The 22,846-nt window shown below is 38.1% G+C and overlaps 1 protein-coding gene across 2 annotated transcripts; it reads left to right on the top strand.

The window, feature by feature from the left end:
* Nucleotides 1–42: 42 nt before the first annotated feature.
* Nucleotides 43–20,614, top strand: EIF2S1 (eukaryotic translation initiation factor 2 subunit alpha). Of its 2 annotated transcripts, none has more exons than XM_055538397.1 (8): nucleotides 43–177; nucleotides 4,884–5,125; nucleotides 10,514–10,593; nucleotides 12,240–12,391; nucleotides 16,393–16,499; nucleotides 18,119–18,216; nucleotides 19,269–19,412; nucleotides 20,071–20,614. In XM_055538397.1, the coding sequence occupies exons 2-8, from the start codon at nucleotides 4,885–4,887 to the stop codon at nucleotides 20,194–20,196; spliced, it is 948 nt and encodes a 315-aa protein (XP_055394372.1). In that variant the 5' UTR covers nucleotides 43–177; nucleotide 4,884; the 3' UTR covers nucleotides 20,197–20,614. The 2 variants fall into 2 exon arrangements, with proteins under 2 accessions (XP_055394372.1, XP_055394371.1); XM_055538396.1 differs by lacking the exon at nucleotides 43–177 and adding an exon at nucleotides 437–594.
* The last annotated feature ends 2,232 nt before the right edge of the window (nucleotides 20,615–22,846 follow it).

Here is a 22,846-nt window from a genome sequence, read left to right on the forward strand (position 1 = left end):
CGGTACGCGTGAGGGCGGGGCTGTGGGGAGGGCGAAAACAAGAAGAAGGCGATGCCCGGATGTTGAGGCGCGCGCACCCCGGAATCGCCCCCTCATTTCCGGTTCGCTTTCTAGCCCCTCCCCTTCCACCTCCCAGGCTGTTGCGCTCGGTTCGGCACGCGCCAAGCGAAAGAACAGGTAAGAGTACACTCATTCTCTTCCTCCAGTTTTCATCTTTGGTCACAGCGCCACCTCCTGACTGACTGAAAGTTCCAGCGAGGATTTATGCTTTAGGGACAAGGAATCAGTCTTCCCTTTTACCTGCGCCTTGACGGTTACTTAGGGAAAGCTAAAGATAACGAGAAAACGTACTCTTCAGGTCCTCCTAAGGTCCACATCATTTGTCCTCGGAGGACCTAGACTCTATGGTCAGTAACGAAGAGGGGTCCCTCTCCCGTTGGCGCTTGCGTGCTACGAGCTCGTTCCGCATGCGCAGTGTAGTCAAGCGAAGCGCACGCTGAGAGTCGGCGGTTGCTGAGGGCTGATCGAGCCCGATCTCTCTGACTGAAGAGCGTGGCCTGGGACCTTGGTGTGGGATTCACACACATACCTCAGGTGACTAGTCTCTCTGATCGGTTTCTCCAGGAATTCACTTTGATTGTGTCTAGGGACGTGGGTGGTCGGTAGAGGGTAGGCCCTGGGGCTAACACCCCCTCCTTTTCCCGTCCCCGCGCGGGAAGTGTCTGGACATGACTGCCGCCACCCGCCGGCTGCGTGTCGGCTCCCCGTGTAGCGGGGGTGTCATGGTACTGACGAAGGAATCTCGCGAAGGCAAGTGGGCCAAGTAATGGGACAGCCTCGTCAATATGCTGATAATGGGGGGTGTCTTGAGGTGGGACGGCCTGGGAAGAACGCCGTGACACCCCGCCCCAGGACGCTGAGCACTTTGCTGTCTCTAGGCCTGAGAATTCCAACCTTTTTTCTTTTCCCTTCTTCTTCCGCCCCGGCAAATACTACCTCTCAATGGTGACCAGACAGGACACTTCAAGGAACCTGTGGATTGGGCCACGATTTTGACAAGAGTTGAGTTAAAAAAAAAAAAAGATCCAAGAAGAGTTTGTTAACCTGACCACTAATATTAAAAAATCGAAGCTGTTGTTACCCTGTCGCTGGAGTTGGGCGTTTCTGTAGAATGAGTCAGTCCTTCAGACGAAACTAAAAGATACTACTGAAGAGTTTATTATTCTTCGTATCATTTTGCCGTATTTTCAGCACCGATGAGAATAGACTTGTAGAATTAAGCGCTGTGGTCTTACGGTTAAGCAGAACTGGAAAACACAAGATACGGAAATTTTAGGTCCCTTTTATTAACTACCCCAGATTTAGTCTACTTTAATTTTCATTAAACAAGAAACATTGTTTCTTGGGGAAAAGGTGTAGCAAAGAAGTCTTGGTTTTTCTTCCTATTGAAGTTGTTACTCAAGGGGAAAAAAAATCTTGTAACTCCGTGTCTTTCAGCAGTTTGGAATTACATGAAGCTTTAGTGCCTGTTCTTAGTTGATTGGATGCCAAATGAGAGTTTCTGGTTCTCAAAAGATCTCAAGAAGATGCGCAGTTTTAGAGATTAGTGCTTCCTTATTCAACTACAGTGAAATAATTGAAAAGCTTTGGTTGTTTAGCACTTATGTACTAAAGGCGAGCATTCAGAGAGTATAACCGAGAAGTGTTAGAGCCGAATTAGTATTGCTACAGGAGTTGCCTCTGTCACATCATGCTTTGTTTTGGAAGGGAGTGTGGACTTCCTGTATCCACGATGGCGACTGGAGCACGCAGTGATTTAAGAACTCCTGCCTACCATTTGACCAGGCAAAATTACTGACGGTGCAGGGTGATTGAAATTAGCTTGGAGCTCAGTTGTTGTATTTTGAAAGATTCTTTACTGGAGAACACATACTGTATTGTAGTACTCTGACATATTGAGGCTTTGTGGGTTAAACTCTGGATTTAGTGTCATATGACCTGGTTTTAGCTCCTGTTGTACTTAGTAAGCATTTGTCTTTGAGGAAATCATTTAGTACTTATTTTAATAATAAAAATAATTGTTTAATGAATTAAGTTACAAAATGGAAATGATATTTCCTTTGCCTTTTAATATCTTACATTTGTATGACATTACACTTTCCAACTCTTTTCACCTGTATATTTCATTTGATGTCCTCCACAAACCTGTGAAGTACATGGCACACATTAGAAGCTACAGTTAATGGGAATACATTAGTATTCCTAAGCCACAGTAAGTAGGAGAGCAAAGTCGTAGATTATTTTTTTTGTACTTATCTACTATCTTTCACTGTGAATGACATACCATCAGCAGTATTCCTTTATTTACATTATCTTTTGCAAAGAGATTTGCACCTTCTGAAGCAGTGGCATTCATATCACTCTTCAGAATTCTTTTACACTATTGCCTGTGTTCTTTTACAATCAAATTAGGTCTTGCTTCTCCAAACTTACCAGCTTTACTATTTGAAGAAACTTGGTGCTTGTTAAATCTCTTAAAATGTTTCACACCTTTCCATGATGTTCATTTTTATACCCAGTATGAAACATTTTTAGCTCTCAAGTTTTAGTGCTTTACCTACAGATATTTGAGAACAGTTGTCCAAGAGAAAAAAAAGCCCTGTTTAAAAATGAACCAACCAACTCAGCTCTTTCTTGGTGGGTAATTCTGACCATTGTATGTCTACTTCCCTTTATTTGCTAAATCCCTATTTTGTCAAGCTTCAAAGAGAAATATTTCTCTACCACTGTTATATACAGTTTATTTTTTATTAAATAGGATATGTTAATAATAAAAATTTTATGTGTGTGAGTCTGACAACTTGTTGTGTCAGACACAACTGTGTCTGACATTTGGCGACCCCATGGACTGTAGCCTGCCAGGCTCCTCTGTCCATGGAATTTTCCAGGCAAGGATGCTAGAGTGGGTTGCCATTCCCTTCTCCAGGGGATAATCCCGATCCATGGATTGAACCTGGTTTTCCTGCATTGCAGGCAGATTCTTTACCATCTGAGCCACCAGGGAAGCCCCGATAATACTAAAATTTATGTTCTAGCACTGAATGTGTACACTGATAGTGCTTTTTGTTTAAGGTATTTCTAATTGTCATGTATTTATCAATAACGTTGAGAGAAAATACAGCCTAATGAATAAGACACAAACTATGGATTCAGACGTTACAGGTTCAAATTCACTTGTTAACAGTATATGACAGAACAAGATGCTTAACCCATGCTTCATATTTCTCATCTATAAAATGGGGAAGACTATAAGGAAAGTGGTACTTCAGGAAGATAGGCAGTGGCCGGATTATATAGGACCCTGTGGGGAGCAGAAAAATGTATAAGTCAGTGGGTAAGCCACTAGGAAGATATATGTGGGTGCAGTTAGCAGTTCTGAAACTGCCCTGCAGCAGAACCCTGGTGTTCTGTGAGCTGGATGTAGGTGTTTTATCTTTGAGACAGGTAATGTGGCCCTGTTACCCAATTAATAAGAAAAAAAGGTAAGTTAGTACATAAATTTTCACAAATTTTTCATAGGACTTGGGATCTTATTATTGCCTATATTCTGAGCTTTAACAATAGTAAATTAGTTAAGGTTACCAGAAAAACATGAAAATTACCAACAAAGATTAATTTGAGAGCTTCCTTTTAAAAATATATTTCTATTCATGGGATGATTTTAGGCTTGTGGGTCATAAAAGGAGCGGTGTTTAAAGTAGGTTGGGTGGATCAAAAGGAATAGTTCTAGATATACTTAGTGTGTGGAGATTAAGAGAAACTTGAACTTCATAGTAGTGGGTATATCTACTAAAAGATTCTTGGGGTTGAGTATACCTGTTCAACAAGAGAGAAGATTATTTGGAAGTAATGGGAAAAGTGGAAGCTAAAAATTATAGAAGTTGTGAATTCATGTTTAAGAGGAAAAAATTTCAGAAGGATACGTTTTAGTTAAATTTAGTATGTTTTGTGATTAATCTTTAGTTTTTGTTGTGACATGTATAATTCTGCCTAAAATAAATGATAGAGTTGTGTGTGTCAACAGAAGAGAATGAGATGGTTGGATGGCATCTCCGACTCAATGGATGTGAGTTTGAGCAAACTCCAGGAGATGGTGAAGGACAGGGAAGCCTGGCACGCTGCAGTTCATGGGGTTGCAGAGCCGGACATGACTTGGTGACTGAACAACAAATGATAGAGTATATCATTTGATGTGTGGTTAGGGTTAAGATTTAATTTGTTGGAAAACTCTTCCCTTTATATGGTGGGTGGTAATCAGTCTTAGCCGACTTGGAGGAAGAGTAGCTTTAGTTTTGCTGATAGGTTTATAACAGTAGGTTTCCCTTGTGGCTCAGCTGGTAAAGAACCCACCTGCAATGTGGGAGACCTGGATTTGATCCCTGGGTTGGGAAGATCCCCTGGAGAAGGGAAAGGCTACCCACTCCAGTATTCTGGCCTGGAGAATTCCACAGATTGTATAGTCCATGGGGTCACAAAGAGTCGAACATGACTGAGTGACTTTCACTTTCACTTACAACAGTAGTGATGCTTCCTATCATTTGTTATTAAGTATTAAAGTAATATTTTACTCTTTATAAATGATCATTATTTTTTATGATTCCTTTGAAACTAATTGTTGAGAATCATGCAAGTCTTAGAAAAATGTGGAGCAAAATAAAAATTCAGGCTTGGTTCCCAAACATTCATCTGTTTTCTAGCACCATTTAAGAAGTTTAAAGAGATGAGAAGACAAAAAATTTCTTCCAGTGGCAAGACGTGAAAAATTGATATTTTTATGTTGACCTTAACTGAACACTGACTTGATTCTTTTGTTTAAATTGCAGAATGCCGGGTCTAAGTTGTAGATTTTATCAACACAAATTTCCTGAGGTGGAAGATGTAGTGATGGTGAATGTAAGGTCCATTGCTGAAATGGGCGCTTATGTCAGCTTGCTGGAGTACAACAACATCGAAGGCATGATTCTTCTGAGTGAGTTGTCAAGAAGGCGTATCCGTTCTATAAACAAACTCATCCGAATTGGCAGGAATGAATGTGTGGTGGTTATTAGAGTGGACAAAGAAAAAGGTAAATGAGAAGAATATTTAATTTTTATTTTAATCATTTATATTTACTTATTAAATATAAATGTAATCATAATGAATAAATATTTTATGTTAAATAATTTATATCTGAAATTTTCCTGAGTTAAACTTATTTTAAAATATATTTTTTGTGCATTGCCTGCTGCAGTAAAAAAACAAAATGCCTCTTTTTGTACTTAAACTCTTTTACATACAGTTGTTAGAGAAGGATGCCAATTAACCATCTAAACAAAACCTTTTAAGTTAGTAGTGGTTAATTAGTTTATCCAGAACTAGCTTTTGTAAAAGTAAATGAATTTTAGGAATATTTTATGTCTTTAAAAAAGACACATCTAGAACTGAATACTGTCTGTCTCTCTGGTAATCAGAATGTCTGTGACCCCCAGATCCTATGGTCCTTCCGGATCTTTCAGGTAGAGATGAATAGGTATTCCATTTATTTACTGTGCTATTTATTCAGAGTGTGTGTGTGAGTGTGTATGCACGAGTGTGTGCCTGTGTACACTGTGCTGAGTCGCGACTCTTTGGGTGCCCCTTCTTTGGACCCCATGTAAGTCTTCACCTTTGTGAACACAGTTTCTAAATACATTGTACGATACCAATGAGTAGGTTTTGTCTTCAGTTAATATAGTTAAGATCATTGGGGAAAAAAAAAAAAGATCATTGGTTTCAGCTGTCTCTATAATTTGTCAGGTGTTCGTTTCAGTCATGTAGTTACCATCGTGCTTAAAAGACTAGTCAGTCACCCTGACTGAACTTGTCTTTCTGAATCTGCTCAGCCATCTAGTTAATTGATACTTTTGCAAACGAATGATTTTATACGTAACTGACTTTTTTTCTGATTATAATCTTAGATAATAAACTTTGGAGACAGCTTGTATTACCTCTTAAGAGGTGCTACCATTAGCACATTGATTATTCTGAATGTTTTGATATGACTTGTAGCACTCTCCCTAGCCCCCATTTATTAAACTACTTGAAGACTGAGATTATTCCATTTAATATTGTGTTTAATCACTGCCCTAGTAGGACCTCAGCTGGTGTCTTAGCTTATATTGCTTTCCTCTTACATGAAATAGATAACACAAAACGGAATCAAATATATTTTCAACTGCAGTCAGAAAAAGTGAAAGGGTATACTTGTGTAAGTACAGTAGATAGATGTAAAAATGTATTTTCATAACAACATTGTACAGTGTAAGTTAAAAACATGAAACAACAATCTAAATTGTGGTTAAATAAATCATGGCACAGCCAGGCAAAGCAATTTTCTACAGAATGAAATCTGAATATTCTGATATGAAAAGATCTGCATGATAAGATAAAAAAAAAGCAAAGTGCAGAAGATCCTATAGAGGGGATCCATTTCTGATACTAGAATTTTAAGTCCTATTGGATAAGCCATTCAACATAACTGCTGTCAACCCTAAGCAAGTATATAAATGGGTGGTAAATTTTATCCAAAGACAATGGGAGCAACCAAAAGCAGGCTGAAACTGAAGGCAAGTTAACACTGGGAAGACAGGAACTGCACTGGATAAGGTTTACAGCCTTTTGACTGAGTGCCATGTTATACTAAGCAGGGCAGTGAAGATTCTAAAGGAAAACCCTCAGTCTTAATGACTTGAGAGCCAGAGATAAGAGTTCTGGACAGCCACAACAATTGGAAAGTAGTGATAGGGATTAGAGAAAGAGACACAGAGAGAGCCCCTAAGTTTATATATAAAAATTCTGCTCAAATCTCTAGCTGACTTCTGAACTACTTGTAGAGGTTAGACTGCAAGCAGCCCTACAGGATAAAAATCTAAACAAATTTTGTTTGCTTTCCATCTGAGGAGACAGCTCTGTATAGTTTTGAATTCAGACGAGTTAACTGCTAAAACAAATTGAGTATCCTTGGGAGTTCCCTGGCAGTACAGTGGTTAAGACTTTGTACCCTTGCTGCCAGAGGTGGTGGTTCAGTCCCTGATTGGGGAACTCAGAGCCCACAAGCCATGCAGAGTGAACAACAACAACAACAACAACAAAATCAGTATCCTTAAGAGGAACCTAAAGGAATTCAGAGCTCTGCCACATATCTTTTTTAATGTCCAGAATACAATTCGGAATTACTAAATATTTGAATGAACAGGAAAATATGACCCATTTGAAAAAGATAATCAGTGGAGACTGACCTAGAGATGACCCTGATGTTGCAATTAGCAGATAAGCATTTTAAATAATATGTTTTAACTGCTCAAGGATATCAGGAAAATGTAGTGAGTGAGCAGAAATCTTAGTGGAGAAATTAGAAACTCACATAAAGAACTAAATACAATTTCTAGAAATGAAATTTTTTTTAGTATCTAAAAAATTCAATGCATAGGCTAACATCAGATAAAAGATAACAGAAGGCTTGAAATTTGAAGGTAGTTCATTTAAAAAGAACCAATCTGAAGAACTGAGAGGAAAAAAAGAGCAACCTATTAACAATCAAAAGCTTTATTCCAAAAGAAGAGAAGAGAAAGAAAAAAGCAGAAAATACATTTGAAGAAACCATGGCCAGAAGTTTCCATATTTGCTGGGAGAAAAAATGTTTACAAATTAGAGAAGCTCAGCAAACCTGAAGCAGGATAAATACCAAGACCACATCTAGGAATAACAAACTATTGAAAAACAAAATCTTCAAAATAGCCAAGGAAAATGATGTTATTTACAGGGGAACAGTAATACAAATTACAGTGGCATTCTTTTATTGGAAATTATGAAGGTCAGAGCAATGAATGACATCTGTAAAACACTGAAAGAAAACTATCAAACCAGAATTCTGTTTCCAAAGAAAATATTCAGCAATAAAAATCAAACGAAGACATTATCAGGTAAATAGAAACTAGGGGAATTTCTTACAAGACAGAACTGCATTATAAGAGATGGTAAAGGAAGTAGTTTAGCCTGAAATATATAAGGTTGATGCAAAAGCATGGTTTCAGACCCTGAATTTTTAATGATTATAACTAGGCTCAAACACATATTTATTAAGCAAAATAGGAACCATTACAATCAATACATTTTTGCAAAAGAGAAATAAGTTGGTTTGTTCCTGTAGCAAAAAAAATCCATGCTTCAGGATTTGATGAACTCTTGGAAAGCATTTTCTGCCTCCTGCTGGTTGTCGACTGCAAAAAGTTGTCAAGGTCTGGAAGAATGGGTAGCCAGTTGGCAAAAGGTCAGGTGAACATGACAGATGAGGCAAAACTTCGTAGCCCAATTCATTCAACTTTGGAAGCTTTGGTTGTGCAAATGTGCGGTCAGGCATTGCTGCAGAGAAGAATTGGGCCCTTTCTGTTGACCAGTGCCAGCTGCAGGGATGCAGCTTTCGGTGCATCTCATAGATTTGCTGAGAATACTTCTCAGATGTAATGGTTTCACTGGGATTCAGAAAGCTGTAGTGGATCAGACTGGCAGCAGATCACCAGACAGTGACGATGAGTTTTGGTGCAAGTTTGACTTTTAAGAAGTGCTTTGGAGCTTCTCGGTCCAACCACTGAGCTGGTCGTTGCTGGTTATTGTATAAAATCTACTTTTTGCCACACAACAAAATCCAACTGAGAAATGGTTCATTGTAGTTGTGTAGAATAAGAGAAGATGACACTTCAAAACGATTATTTTTTTGATTTGCGGTGAGTTCTTGAGGCACCCACTTACTGAGCTTTTTCGCCTTTCCAATTTGCCTCAAATGCCAAATAATCGTAGAATGGTCGACATTGAGTTCTTCAGCAACTTCTCGTGTAATTTTAAGAGGATCGGCTTCCGTGATACTCTCCATTGTTCCCAACTTCCGATGGCCAGCCACTGCACTCCTCATCTTCAAGGCTCTCTTCTCCTTTGCAAAACTTCTTGAACCACCACTGCACTGTATGTTCATTAGCAGTTTCTGGGCCAAATGCGTTGTTGATGTTGCAGCTTGTTTCCTGTGCTTTATGACCCATTTTGAACTCGAATAAGAAAATCACTCAGATTTGGTTTTTGTCTAATATCATTTCCATAGACTATTTCCATAGTCTAAAATACATAAATACATATGAAGTAAACAGCAAGTAATAATTCATTAGCAAAAAACATAAAGCAATAATTGCACATTAAAATAATGTATAACAGCCACATTTAAGAATGTAATCCAGCAAATTTCTACAGTGCAAAACTGCAATTACTTTTGCAACCTAATACGTGGGTAAAGGTGAAAGACCATTTTCTCTTTCCTTTTTTTTTTTTTTTTTTTAATTTTTATTGGGATATAGTTGATTTACAATGTTGTGTCAGTTTCAGGTGTACAGCAAAGTGAACTAGTTATACGTATACATGTATCCAATCTTTTTTAGATTCTTTTCCCGTGTAAGCCATTATAGAGCTTTGAGTATAGTTATATGTAGTAGTGTATATATGTCAGTCCTGGTCTTCCAGTTTATCTCCCCATCTTATCCCCTGATAGCCATGACTAATACTCCACTGTGTGTATGTACCACATCTTTATGCATTCCTCCACTGTTGGACATTTAGGTTGCTTTCATGTCCTGGCTGTTATAAATAGTGTTCCAGTGAACTTTGGAACATTTAATTCTTTAAAATACATTTAACTTCTTGTCTCATTTTGTGCCCATGGGACTTTCATTTATGAAGGTGACTGGTGACATGGAGTGGCCATGCCATTGAAAGAAGATTTTTATTACTAAAGTTTCCCAGGAAATGGGGACCCAGCATGCTGTGCAAAGCCAGATGAGGAAGCACCAGTTTTGATCAGGAGGCAGGAAGAGCAAGGGGAAACCTTAGGCCAGAGCCTGTATTGAGGTTTCCATGAGAAAGGCAAGGCAGGTCATTGTAAACAGTTTATACTTGGCTCATCTCAATAGTATGGGCAGTGCCTGGAGCACGGGGACTGTCTCTGGTTGTCTGGTATCTGGCCCTACGTCGGTTTAGGGCATGGGGGAGTATTGGCCTGATGTGTGGAACTTTGATGAGATGGTTGGAGACGTGGGCTCTGGGTTGGTTGATTTCCATGTGAAAGGCTCCCATGGAGCCCTTGGCTAGTGCTGGGCAGCAGAGTCTTCCCTGGTCAGCCAGGCCACAAATGTCAGAACGTCAAGAATACAGAAAACATGATACAGTTGATCCTATTAGTTCCTTCCACCAAGATAACATTACATGATGACAAAAATTTATCAAAACATAATACTTGTTCATAATACATGTACTTCTTATGCAGTTTTTTTTATTGATACAATTTAAGTAGGAAATAAGTGTAGGTATGCCAACCCAGCAATATGGTTGTGAAAATTGTCAGAGTGATTTGTTGATACGTAGACAGAGATAATGTTTTCAAATTTTTCTTATATAGGATATATTGATTTGTCAAAAAGAAGAGTTTCACCAGAGGAAGCAATCAAATGTGAAGATAAATTTACCAAATCCAAAACTGTAAGTTGATTATTTAGTCAAATTAGTCCACTGTTAAATGTGTTTAATAAGTAATCTACATGGCATGTTGCTGGCAGAAACAAAAACCTAGATTTTCTGTATCTGTATTTCCATTTTCAGTTCTGTGCTTCATAGGAAAATAATTTGAACACTCCATTTTGAAAGAGTGTGACTTTAGTGAGACAACATCAGTTGTCTCGTGATGTTACTACGTTAAAGCACTGAAGTCTAATGTTCTCAGATCAGTACCAGACCATTAGTGTTTTTAAGCTCTTTTATGTTAACTATTAGTGAGTTTAGCTGATTTGGCTGTCATAACATGTAAGTTTTGACTTTCAACTCTTCTGGGGTAAGGATCACAGAAACAACCAGCTTTTTTTTCTTATTTTTGCTGTTACTTGTTACTTACCCACAATAAGCACTAATAAGGCAGGAATTGTCATTTCTTCATTCTCATCTTCCTGTATTTTTCTGTTCTTTGGTCCTATTTAGATTTTCCTTTATTTCCTAGATCTTCAGTTCTTATTGGGAGTTTCCATTGCTTCTCTTTTCTTTATCCTTCTTTTGTGTCTTTCGTTCTCTTCTGCCCTGTATGTTTTTATCTTCAAGGTAAAATGCCAAGAAAACTGTTTAAATGAAGAGAAGATTTTTTAAATCTTGCTTAACCCTGGTAAAAGAGTAAAAATACAAAAGCTATGAGACCATTACCCAAATCTTTCAAGTCCCACCAAGTCCAAATTTGAGAAGCACGTCTCTAGGAAATTTCCATTTTGTTTGTTCCCCTAGGCTATTGTAAAATGTTGTAAAATAAGTACGTGAGTAGATCTTATTGGGATGATAAGATGTTAGAATGAAATAGCCAATGATATTACCTTCCCTGGGTCAGTTTTTGTGTGTAATTAACATGAAACCTTTCTTAATACACTTTCTCTTCTTTGAGCCCTTTTATTTTTAGGAGATTAGAAAAAAAAATTGGCAGCAGTGAGTAGGAGATGGGTAGGATTGAAGGATAATTGTTAAAAGATAACAGAGCAAAAGAATTTCTAAAATCTCCATCCTGGTTCTATGCTCTCATGTTGATGTTGTTGTGTGTGTGTGTGTGTGTGTGTGTGTTGTGTCTGACTCTTTGCAACCCCATGGACTGCAGCCCACCAGGCTCCTTTGTCCGTGGAATTTTCCAGGCAAGAATACTGGAGCAGGTTGCCATTTCCACCTCCAGAGAATCTTCCCAGTCCTGGGATCGAGCTCCCATCTCTCGTGAAATAGTAGTCCTAATGTCTTATATTTGATCCATGTAAGAACTCTCTACAATAAAAAAGAGAGATACTGGTATCTCCCTTTTCTAGATGAGGAAACATATTCAGAGAGGTTGGTTTGTCCCAGAATTGACTTGCTCTGGATCTTAGGCTATAAATGCTACACTGTTTGTGTGTGTTCACCCACTTGAGTTCATTGTTATGGAAAAGGAAATAATTATGGGAAAAAAAGTTTTCATATGGTAATCTTTTGTTGTTAAGGAGTTATTCTAATCAAAGTAACCAAAGGTTTGTTTTTATATGCTGTCTTCTAAAATGTAAAAATATCTTTTTAAAAAAACATGTAGATCTCTTATCTTTGAATTGTTGTGTTCTTCATTTTTTTTCTAGGTTTACAGCATTCTTCGTCATGTTGCTGAAGTCTTAGAATACACCAAGGATGAGCAGCTGGAAAGCCTATTCCAGAGGACTGCCTGGGTCTTCGATGACAAGTACAAGAGACCCGGATATGGTGCCTATGATGCATTTAAGCACGCAGTCTCGTAAGAACTCCTCCTTAGCTCTGCTTTTCCCTTGGTATTACAGCTGCTAGGCCTAGCACACAGGTTGAGAGCCTAACATTTAGTCACACAACATCCGTGTAGTAAGTCCTTGTCAAATTTAGATTAAAATATTTTAGTATAAAAGGCCCATGATATGGGCCAGTCCTCTAAAGCTAAGCCTGTACAATTTGGTGTACCATAGTTGGGTAGTTCTTTAAACCATCCTGACGCTATTGCCTTAAATGTTTTCCTCTCCAAGTTTTGTGATTGTCCTCAGTGACTGCAGGGCCAGCATAGACATTTCATTTAAACTGTAATCTCTTGTTTTCTTTACCTCAGTTGCTTAGACCTTCAGCCCACGCCATGTTAGCCAGTTTTCCATATGACCTCACCCTGGGTCTTACTGTTACCAGGATTTGCTCCTCCAAAATCTTTAATTCACACATTCTGTTCTTTTACCACAGCCTCCTGTCCTTCCAGCTGCCACATTGTCCTACTCTGTTGTCTTAATTCTCACATCAGGCTCTGATTCCAGACCCTTTCTTTCCTCCTTGTCTTTTCACCTTTTCTTGCCTTCTCTTTCTTACTCAGCATAGACCCATGGTCCATCATTTCAATAACTTTCTTGCCAATATCATGAGCTTTGCCCTGTTTTTCCTTCTGTTACATCCAGCCTTGGAGCGATGTTCCTGCCTTCTCTGCACTTATAGAATGCTGGGTGCTGCTAGGAACAACCACAGTCTTACAGGTTGGTGCCACTGCATATTCATTGGTCTCCAACCTCAGCTGGGCCTTAACTGCTGCCCCACACCCTCTTTGCTCTGGATCACTTCTTCCTCCCATTCTTAGATTGGCTGTTTCAGAACTTCTCCACACTTCCCCAGATACCCACTCTATCCCTCTTCCCTCCCTCTCACCTGCTGCTCTCACTGCCTGAAAAAGAAGCCATTGCACAGGATCACCTCCATTTCCTTCCACCATCTCATCCAACTTACCTCTTGCCCACCTGTCATTACCTCCTGTGCTCCTGTCACACTGGAATTGGGGTCCTTCCTGCTCTCAAACTAATCTTACCCCTGTGCCCAGCTATTCCTGAGGAATATCATCTCCATCTGTTATTCCCTCCCTTGAGTCTTCAGCCTTTTTCTTTATTGGTTTTGCTTTATCAACATAAAAATATGCTCAGATTTTTCCCATTTATACTAAACAACAAACTTTTCAACCGGCCCTCTACTTTTCTCCTGTAGGAAGCACTGTGTCCTCTCCTTTTAACAGCCAGACTTCTTAAGTTCTCTGTACTTACTGTCTCTGCTTCTGCACCTCCCACTCCTTCTAGATGTTGATACTTCACGAGCAGCCTCACCACTGCATCGTTACTTGCCAACTCGTGTCCTGCCACGGGAGATTGGTCTCTTCAGCCCTCAGAATGGCCAAGTGGGACTTTGAACTGTTAGAGCCTCCATCATACCTACTCACCTGAGGCTCCAGATCCCTTCCACCTTACCCCCTCCCCTCATGTGACTTAATTTTTTTTTTATGTCAAATTGTGGGAAAGGTAAGAAGAGTAATAATTATGACAGCACACATATATGTCATCCTCACGACCACCTGTGGTGTGAGTGCTATTATTCCTATCTTATAGATGAGGGAATTGAGGCAGAGGTTAAATTGTCCAAGTTCACACAGCTACCAAATGGTAGAGCCAGGATTCAAACACAAGCATTCTAGGTCCATCCAGAGTTTATGCTACTGGGCATCAAGCACTGCTTTGTATTTCTGCCCTCCCTGCCTTTAGCCTTGGGCTCCTCAGTCAGTACATCTCCCACCTCGGTTTGCTGTCATCATTGGCCCCGCTTACAGCTTCTGCCTCCTGCACCTTCTCCATTACTGCTCTGCCTTAACATTCTTAACAAATTAACATTCATCCTAGTGAATTAATCTTCATTTATCACCGTTAAAGTTCTTCTCTTTCGTCAGCCATGTTGCAACTGTCCAGATTGAACTCAATCATAATTCGATGCCACATGTGCTTCTTTTTTTTTTTCCTTTTAGTTAAACTTTCTGAGATAGTTGGAAACAATATTTTTTGCCTCCAAAGCCATTTTGGTCACTCAACAATGGTAACCACTGTTGTGAAATTATGTGTATGTCATTATCATTTATGGTATTGATACATGTAAATGTGTGAATAGATTATTAAAAGTACATACAGAATCTTTTTTATGTTTTAAAATGTTTAAACAAAAAAATTTATTTTATCATTGTGACAGGTTTTCAGTACTTTACATTTTTACTTGTGATGCTGTTACTGTAAATTTCACTAATCTATCAGTTACTGTAAATTTCATAAATATCAATTTCTCCAAATTGATACATGTATGCCTACTTCATATTAATTTCTATATGGTATTTACTTGTGAGAACATGCCCCCTTTTTTGTTCCTCTATTAAAAAATGTTAGGTAATCCTCCCCTGTTTTTCAAATAGTGCTATGTGAATACATGTACATGTCTCTGTGTACACATTTGGAAATTTCTAAGATAGATACCTTGGAATAGAATTGTTGAGCCATGAGACTGATTACATGCACCTTTAAATTTACTTAGCTTTGTTAAAGTTTCTCCAAATTGGTTCTATAGTTTATAGTCCTTTTAGCAATTATATGAGTGTTTCTATTTCTCTTCATCAACATTTGATATATATCTCAGATTTTTCTTTTCTTTTTGCAAAACAGATTGATGTCCAATAGTGTCTTGTTTGGGTTTGCGTTTTGCTGGTTGTTGGTGGAAGTTGACCACTTTTCATACGTTAATTGACCATTTGTCTTCTGTGAAACATCTGTTCATCTCATTTTCTTTTTTTTCTGTTGGTTTGTCTTTCAGTATCAGTATATCAGAATTTTCTTAAAACAGTCTTGTTAAAATCCTACCATTCTTTTAAGTCATTATTTCTTTTTTTCCATTTTTTAATTTGTTCAACAAACATGCCAGTGAACAAGACTGGTCCCTGTTGGCGGCACTTACACGGGTCAGATGGAATGCCCCTCATTCATGAAGCCCTTCCTGACCCCGCTGATACCCTCCTCACCTCACCCCAGAAGTGCAAAAACGCACTTCTTTTTTCTTTTTTTTTTTTTTTTTTTTTAATTTTTTTCCATGTTTTTGTTCTTTTCAAGCTCCTTGAAGCAAGGACTGTTAATTACAGGGATATGCTTAATTATAGTGGGATGTGAGATACATAAGCAGAATTCATTTTACTGCACTTCGCAAGTACTGCATTTTTTACAGATTGAAGGTTTGTGGCATCCCTGCATCAAGCAAATCTGTTGGTGCCAGTTTTCCAACAGCCTTTGCTCACTTCATGTCTCTGTGTCACATTTTGAGAATTCTTGCAATATTTCAAACTTTTTCAATATTTTGTTGTGATCTGTGATCCCTCAGTGTTACTATTGCAAGAAGATTACATCTCCCTGAAGACTCAGATGATGGTTACCATTTTTTAGGAATGAAGTATTTTTAACAGAAAACAACAGTATGGCATAGGCGTAACTTTTATATGCACTGAGAAGCCAAACACGTGACTCACTTTATTGCTAAACGTGCTTTATTGTGGTCTAGAACCGAACCCACAATATCTTCAAGGTATGCCTGTATAGGAAACATTAAATTGCTTGCTTTAGTCAGATCTCTAAAATTTTCCTTTTAATAATGATCATTTGGGTGTTTTCTTTTTGTCATACAGGCCTAAGCACTTCAGTTGCATTATCTCATTTAATTCTGCAGTCCAGTGAGATACACAGTTTTTATTCTTGTTTTACAAATTTGGAAACAGATCTAGAAAGGCCCCCTAGCACAAAGCTATTAAATTGTGAAGCTAAGATTTGAACTCTTAATTCTGACACTAAACGCTGTGCTCTTAAACATTATTCTGTTATATTATGTTTGGTGTCCTAATTATCAGTAAAGTAACCTTGACATTTTGTTGTGTGTGTTTTCTTTCAGAGACCCATCTATTTTGGATAGCTTAGATTTGAATGAAGATGAACGGGAAGTACTCATTAACAATATTAATAGGCGTTTGACCCCACAGGCTGTCAAAATTCGAGCAGGTAAATGATTTCTTAAATGCTGTTTAAAATATTTTGCATGTACCAGAAAAGCTATTAAATAATGACCCTCACCAAAGAATATGTTGCTACATCAACATCTACCTTTTTCTAAATGTTTATTTTTCACAGCAAGAAAAGCTAAAGAAATTAAGTAATTTTTGCTTCTACTGAGTTATCATAAAATGCATATATATTGACACAAGTAAATGAGCTCAGCTAACCTTAAGTTGGCCCTTTTTTTGGGTGGAGTGATTATTTTGTTTTAGTGCATGCTTTAAAATTCTGACAGTACAGTAATATCCTCCCATGCCTCTGGATTAACCACTGTTAATTTGGGATCTATTCTTTCAGACATTTTTTTCTCTACCTATGCTGTATAGGAATGCATGCTATTTATGTTCAAATATAAATTTTTATGTTTTCGTAAGAATGGGATCATAGTGTGCACCATTTTCTCCAACTAGCTATTTCTATTTGGTGTCCTATGGCTGCCCTTCCCTGTAGAACTTGAGGATCATTCTCATTTTGAATGTTAGGTAATACTGCATAGAATAATAAACCTTGATATCAGCCAGTCTCCTGTTGATGAATGTTCAGGTTGGGCTAGTCTTTTTTACTGTAGTTGGCCCTTAAACAATGTATAAGAGGGTTGCCCACCCTCTGCGCACTCAAAAATTCATATATAACCTCGTCAGTCCTGTGTGTCTGATTCTGCATCTGAGAATCAACTACCGTGGTTCGTGTAGTATTCTAGTGTTTACTTTTGAAAAAAATCAACATGTAAGGAGACCATGCAGTTCAAGGCTGTATTGTTAAGGGTCAACTAACTATATTACAAAAAACACTGCATTTTAACACCTTTATACACATAGACTTACCCATTTATACAGGTAGTCTGTAAGGCAAATTCTTAAAAGTAGGATTGCTGAGTCAGAGTATGCAGTTATTCTAGACAATTTGCAGTTACATTATTTGGTTTTTTATAATTTTATTTATCTGGGGGGCTTTGCTGGGTCTTTGTTGCTGTGCAGGCTTTTCTCTAGTTCCCGTGTACGGACTTCTCATTGTGGTGGCTTCTCTTGTTGCAGAGCAAAGGCTCTAGGGTGCTTGGGCTTCAGTGGTTGCAGCTCCTGAGCACAGGCTCAGATGGCACATCAGTCTAGTTGCTCCACGGCATCCTAGATCTGGGATCGAACCCGGCTCCTGCATTGGCATGCAGATCCTTGAACAGAGTTACCAGGGAAGCCCCTGTGGTTATTATTTCATTCAGATTTCATCACACTCCTCCTAACCATTTCACAAATAAGGAATTGAAGCACAGAGGGGTTGGAATTATGATTCCAACCCAAATGGATAGCCCGAATTCAAGATGTTTGTTAAATTTCTCTTTTTTATGGTTTCATCATTCAGGGGCTTGATGTTGATGAGAAGATATCACTGCATGTTCAGATATTTTTAAATGTGAAAGTTAATAGCTGGGGTTGATTTCTAATTGAAAGGGTAATGAAAGCTTTCATAAGTTTGAGTACTAATGTATTTGTCATATCTCTGATTTCTTTTTAAACGTAAAAAAATTTTTGCATATTTTGAAGTAAGCTTTTGAATTTTTATAATTTTAGATATTGAAGTGGCTTGTTATGGTTATGAAGGCATCGATGCCGTAAAAGAAGCTCTGAGAGCGGGTTTGAATTGTTCTACAGAAACCATGCCCATCAAAGTGAGTAGCCTGTTTTCTCCCTCCCTACTGAAATATCCACTTAATCCAAATTAAATCCAGATTTTTTTAATGGTCATATTTCATATCAAGTGTTACTAAAAGTGGTTCTTGATGATACTTCTAGGGAATGTTTAAAATGACGTGTAGGCTTTTGTTGTAGCTACTGCTACTGTCACTGTGGATAGAGATTCCTGTTGGTATTTAGTGCCAAAGAACCAGCTGTGCTGAACCTCCTTTACAGTAAGTAGCCACAGTGCCCATTATGCTCATAGAATCTTGAAAAGGACAATATATTCTCTTATCGGAGAAGGCAATGGCACCCCACTCCAGTACTCTTGCCTGGAAAATCCCATGGATGGAGAAGCCTGGTAGGCAGTAGTCCATGGGGTCACTGAAAGTTGGACATGACTGAGCGACTTCACTTTCACTTTTCACTTTCATGCATTGGAGAAGGAAATGGCAACCCACTCCAGTGTTCTTGCCTGGAGAATCCCAGGGACGGGGGAGCCTGGTGGGCTGCTGTCTATGGGGTCGCACAGAGTCGGACACGACTGAAGTGACTTAGCATAGCATAGCGTTCTCTTATATTCACACAGAGTTTTAAGGAGGTTTGGCCTGACTCTTTGATTAGCAATAAAATTAACTGGATGGCTGTTAATCAGAATCACTTAGAAGAATTTCTTCCATCGGTTTAGTTTAGAACCAAATAGGAATCTTTTTTGTTTATTTTAGAGACAGATTATCCAAGCCCAGAGACGGGGGAACCTGGTGGGCTGCCATCTATGGGGTCGCACAGAGTCGGATACGACTGAAGCGACTTAGCAGCAGCAGCAGCAGACTGCTTCTACTACTGGGTTACATCATAGTATCAATTAGCTTCAATTAGCTTCTGCTATATTAACAAACTACCCCAAATTGCTGTGCTGCAGAATTGGGAGTAAATTTTGGGATGATTTGTTTTTAAAGCAGCAGATTAGCAAAACGATTCTCAAACATCCTAATTGTTATGTGGTCTGTAGGTACATTCATAATTGAATTTTTGTCTTCCTTAGATTAATCTAATAGCTCCTCCTCGGTATGTAATGACTACAACCACCCTGGAGAGAACAGAAGGCCTCTCTGTCCTCAATCAAGCTATGGCTGTTATAAAAGAAAAAATTGAAGAAAAGAGGGGCGTCTTCAATGTTCAAATGGAGGTGAGGTCAATACTGGGATTTTTTGCCTTGTTATTAAAGTTTTAAAGACGTTTCAATCATGTAACTTGTTTGTCTTCTAAAATATCTGATCAGTGACTTACAAAACATGAGATATGTTTAATACTACAAGTCCTCTAAGTATAAAATAGTCATTGACTCGATTTCCTAAAAGGGTTTTAAAAGTAAATAAGAACTATCATGGGGTGGTTATTCAAGACTGTGGTCACTGATCCCCCAAAATGAAAAAAATAAAGACAATGAAAATAACTGAAAAAAGAAAGAAGTGATTGATTATTGTCAGAATTTAGAATGCTTGAAGTTTGATTTCAGAATGAGGAACTACAATAGTGTCCTATGTTTTTCTCATCTCAACAAGAACAAAACCAAATTTTCATATATAATTTTCAAAATAAATTTCTTCTGTGGAAGAAATTTTGAAGCCAGAAGATGGATTTTTACAGGTCATCTTTTTGTGTGTTTGAAAGATACAGCCACTGTACAGCCAATATATATTTTCAGTTTTATTATCTCATGGAATTTATTGGTAGTATTTCGACGCTCAGCATAAGAGTTAAAATACCAGGCGGTAATAGTATTGAAACTGAATTTGTGTGTGTTTAACTACATTCACATTGAAATTGTGCCTCTGCTTCCACAGCCCAAAGTGGTCACAGATACAGATGAGACCGAACTTGCAAGGCAGCTGGAGAGGCTTGAGAGAGAAAATGCAGAAGTGGATGGAGATGATGATGCAGAAGAAATGGAAGCCAAAGCTGAAGATTAACTTTGTGGGAAACAGAGTCCAGTTTAAGGAACACAAAGCAGCCTTCGTGGCTGTAAACCCTAGACTTAAAAGTTTTCCAGTATTGAAAACTTCAAAGCTGAATATTTTTTATTTTAAGTATTTAAATGTTCCAACAGACCAAAACATGAAATGCCCTCCTAAATGTTAGCTGTTTTCACACAGTAGCTCCAACACCTTGAGCATTTTTTAAGGGAGTGGCCTGATTTCACTAGAGACAGATCTTCAAGACGAGACATAAATTGGGCTTATGATTTCCATTTCTGATATCTCCAGATTGGCACCCTTTTGTAGATTAGTGCCTCCATGAGATTTACCAGAGGCACTCAAAGCGAATAGTTCCAACCTTTCTATATAAAATGTATCAAGCAAACATTAAATAAATTTCTGGGATATTTAACCATAGGTTTCTTCCTTATTATCACCAGTTAAAAGCATTACGATTCCTAAGAATTTCATTTTATTTGAAATGTAGAAATATAAAGGCAGGTGACCAGAGGATAAGTATAGCAGATCCTTTCAAAAGGAAGGTTTACAGAGACTTTGCCAGTGGTCAGGACTCCATGCTTTAACAGCTGAGGGCCTGGGTTTGATCCCTGGTTAGGGAGCTGAGATCCCGTGAGCCGTGTGCTGTGTGCCAGGCACCCTCTCCCCCCACCCACCCCTCCTTTAATAAAGAGGATTTAGAGAACATTTTAATTCGTGAAAGTTTACTCCTAGGGGAAAAAAGCCTTAAAATGTAACTAAAGAATTACATTAGTTGAGTGCCTTTTACCTATTTGAGACTGATGACAACATGTGGTCAGAAGGAGAATTTAGCACACCGGTCCTTGTTGGTGTACTAAGCTGCTTGTCCTGAGTTTGTAATTCAAGTTGGTAATGGGTGCGGGGTTGTTTTTGGTTTTTTTTTTTTTAACTTGAGTTTTCTGGGGTTTTTTGTTTTTTTTAAGAAAAAAATGCTGCTTTGTAAATTTAGTTATTTTGAGTATCATTGCCCAACTTTAAATTTTTTTTTCCCAGTAAAATATTTGCTAGGTGCCACCTTAGAGTTTCACTTCTCTTCCTAACAGTTTAGGGGTCTGTTTGAACACAATTAACAATCGTTTTTCAAAATGTTTCCATCATTTTTTTCTTTAAGAACTGATTGTTTTAAAGATAAATAATATATACAAAGGCAAATAAACTTCACAGATAACACAGGGTTTGCAGTTAGAGCTACAGTGGCCAAGGTGTAGCAAGTCTTGAGTTAACTTTACTTCATAAATTTAATCTCTTAGGATACTTGAGGTACTAGATAAATTAATTTTACTAATTATTCCCAAGAATAGCTATTTAAATACTTAGAAGATTAAATCTAACCCACCTTACTCAATCCAGGACTAGACTTAACTCACTGTTAAAAGGACTGGAAAATAGAAGAGTGTGTTGGTGAGACATTTAAGCTATTTGTGAAGGTTTGTCCCTTTGTTTAATTTAGCAGCCTCTACTAGCTCTTTAGAGCCAGGTCTAACAATATAACTTTTCATGAGGGAACCATGACTGCTAGCTTGCATGCCATACTGGGAGTATTTAGAGGAGAATCTGGATGTATTCAAATCAGCACATAATTTTCACTTCAGTTTTTTTCTGAGGAGTAAAGCTCACAGCATCACGAATGTTATCAAACTATGTAACAGGTGCTGCTTAAATGTTTGTTGTAAGCAGAGGACTTGAATTTTCACTATGTTCACTGGATTTTTTAATACTTCAAAAGCCATAACTGTTGAGAAATACTGTAGGTGGCATCCGTGGTGAGCGGTTTATATCCTATGCAGGCCTTTTGTTCAGTTCCACAGCAATTCTGCAAATTTATGACCCTTGCCAGAGAAAAAGATCAATACCTCACTGATGATGGAGAGAACTAAGTAAACTCCCTGCTGACCTAAAAGTATCACTTTCAAATATGAGAACAAGCTCACACCCAGTTCTAAAAACTTGAAAGGATTGACAAAAGATCAGTGACCAGTTCACCCAAATTTTTAATCTCTCCGCATAAAGACTCACTAGAAATTGACAGTTTCATCTACTCCCAGTTCTGTCTTTGAGGTCAAGTGGTTATCAGCTCTTAACTGAAAATTAACAATAGTTTGAGTCTCATTTAGGTATTAGTTGAAAATTTTAAATGGCCGGAAAAATACAAATATCCAAATGATCTTTCATGTTTTCTAGTAAAACAAGACAAGCCAGTACTTGAGGATAATGCTTAAAAACTTAGTGGAAACCCACAGACAGCCTTGCTTGACCTAGTTAACTTCTACAGTAAAAGCAATTTAAATGGTTAGGAATTTTAAAAATTCAAGTGCTAGTACCCTTGGCAAGAACTGTCTCATGATTTGCCTCAAAGGAATAGTCAACTACTTTTCAACTCATGATACTGATACCTGCCATACAGAGTGGAGTGTAATTGTGCCAATTTACAATCAAGAAGCCATCAAACCAAATGCAGCTTAATTCAGATAAAAACCTATATTGATAGCAAAAAGCAATAAAAAAAAACTGAGGACACAGACCTTGGTGAGATGCCAAATGGAAAATGGTGCTTTAAAAGGCAGTCTCTTACAATGTAAGGAATAAAGTAAAACCTCATTAGCTT

The sequence above is a fragment of the Bubalus kerabau genome, chromosome 10 (genome assembly GCF_029407905.1).
Source record: "Bubalus kerabau isolate K-KA32 ecotype Philippines breed swamp buffalo chromosome 10, PCC_UOA_SB_1v2, whole genome shotgun sequence".
In the NCBI taxonomy this organism is placed as follows: domain Eukaryota; kingdom Metazoa; phylum Chordata; class Mammalia; order Artiodactyla; family Bovidae; genus Bubalus; species Bubalus kerabau.

What these genes read in the sequence shown, in the direction of transcription:
- EIF2S1 (XM_055538397.1), top strand. Translation starts at nt 4,885, where the DNA reads ATGCCGGGTCTAAGTTGTAGATTTTATCAACACAAATTTCCTGAGGTG. An exon ending in GCATTTAAGCACGCAGTCTC is followed by an intron (nt 12,392 to 16,392) that starts GTAAGAACTCCT and finishes GTTTTCTTTCAG; the next exon opens with AGACCCATCTATTTTGGATA. An exon ending in GGCTGTCAAAATTCGAGCAG is followed by an intron (nt 16,500 to 18,118) that starts GTAAATGATTTC and finishes TTATAATTTTAG; the next exon opens with ATATTGAAGTGGCTTGTTAT.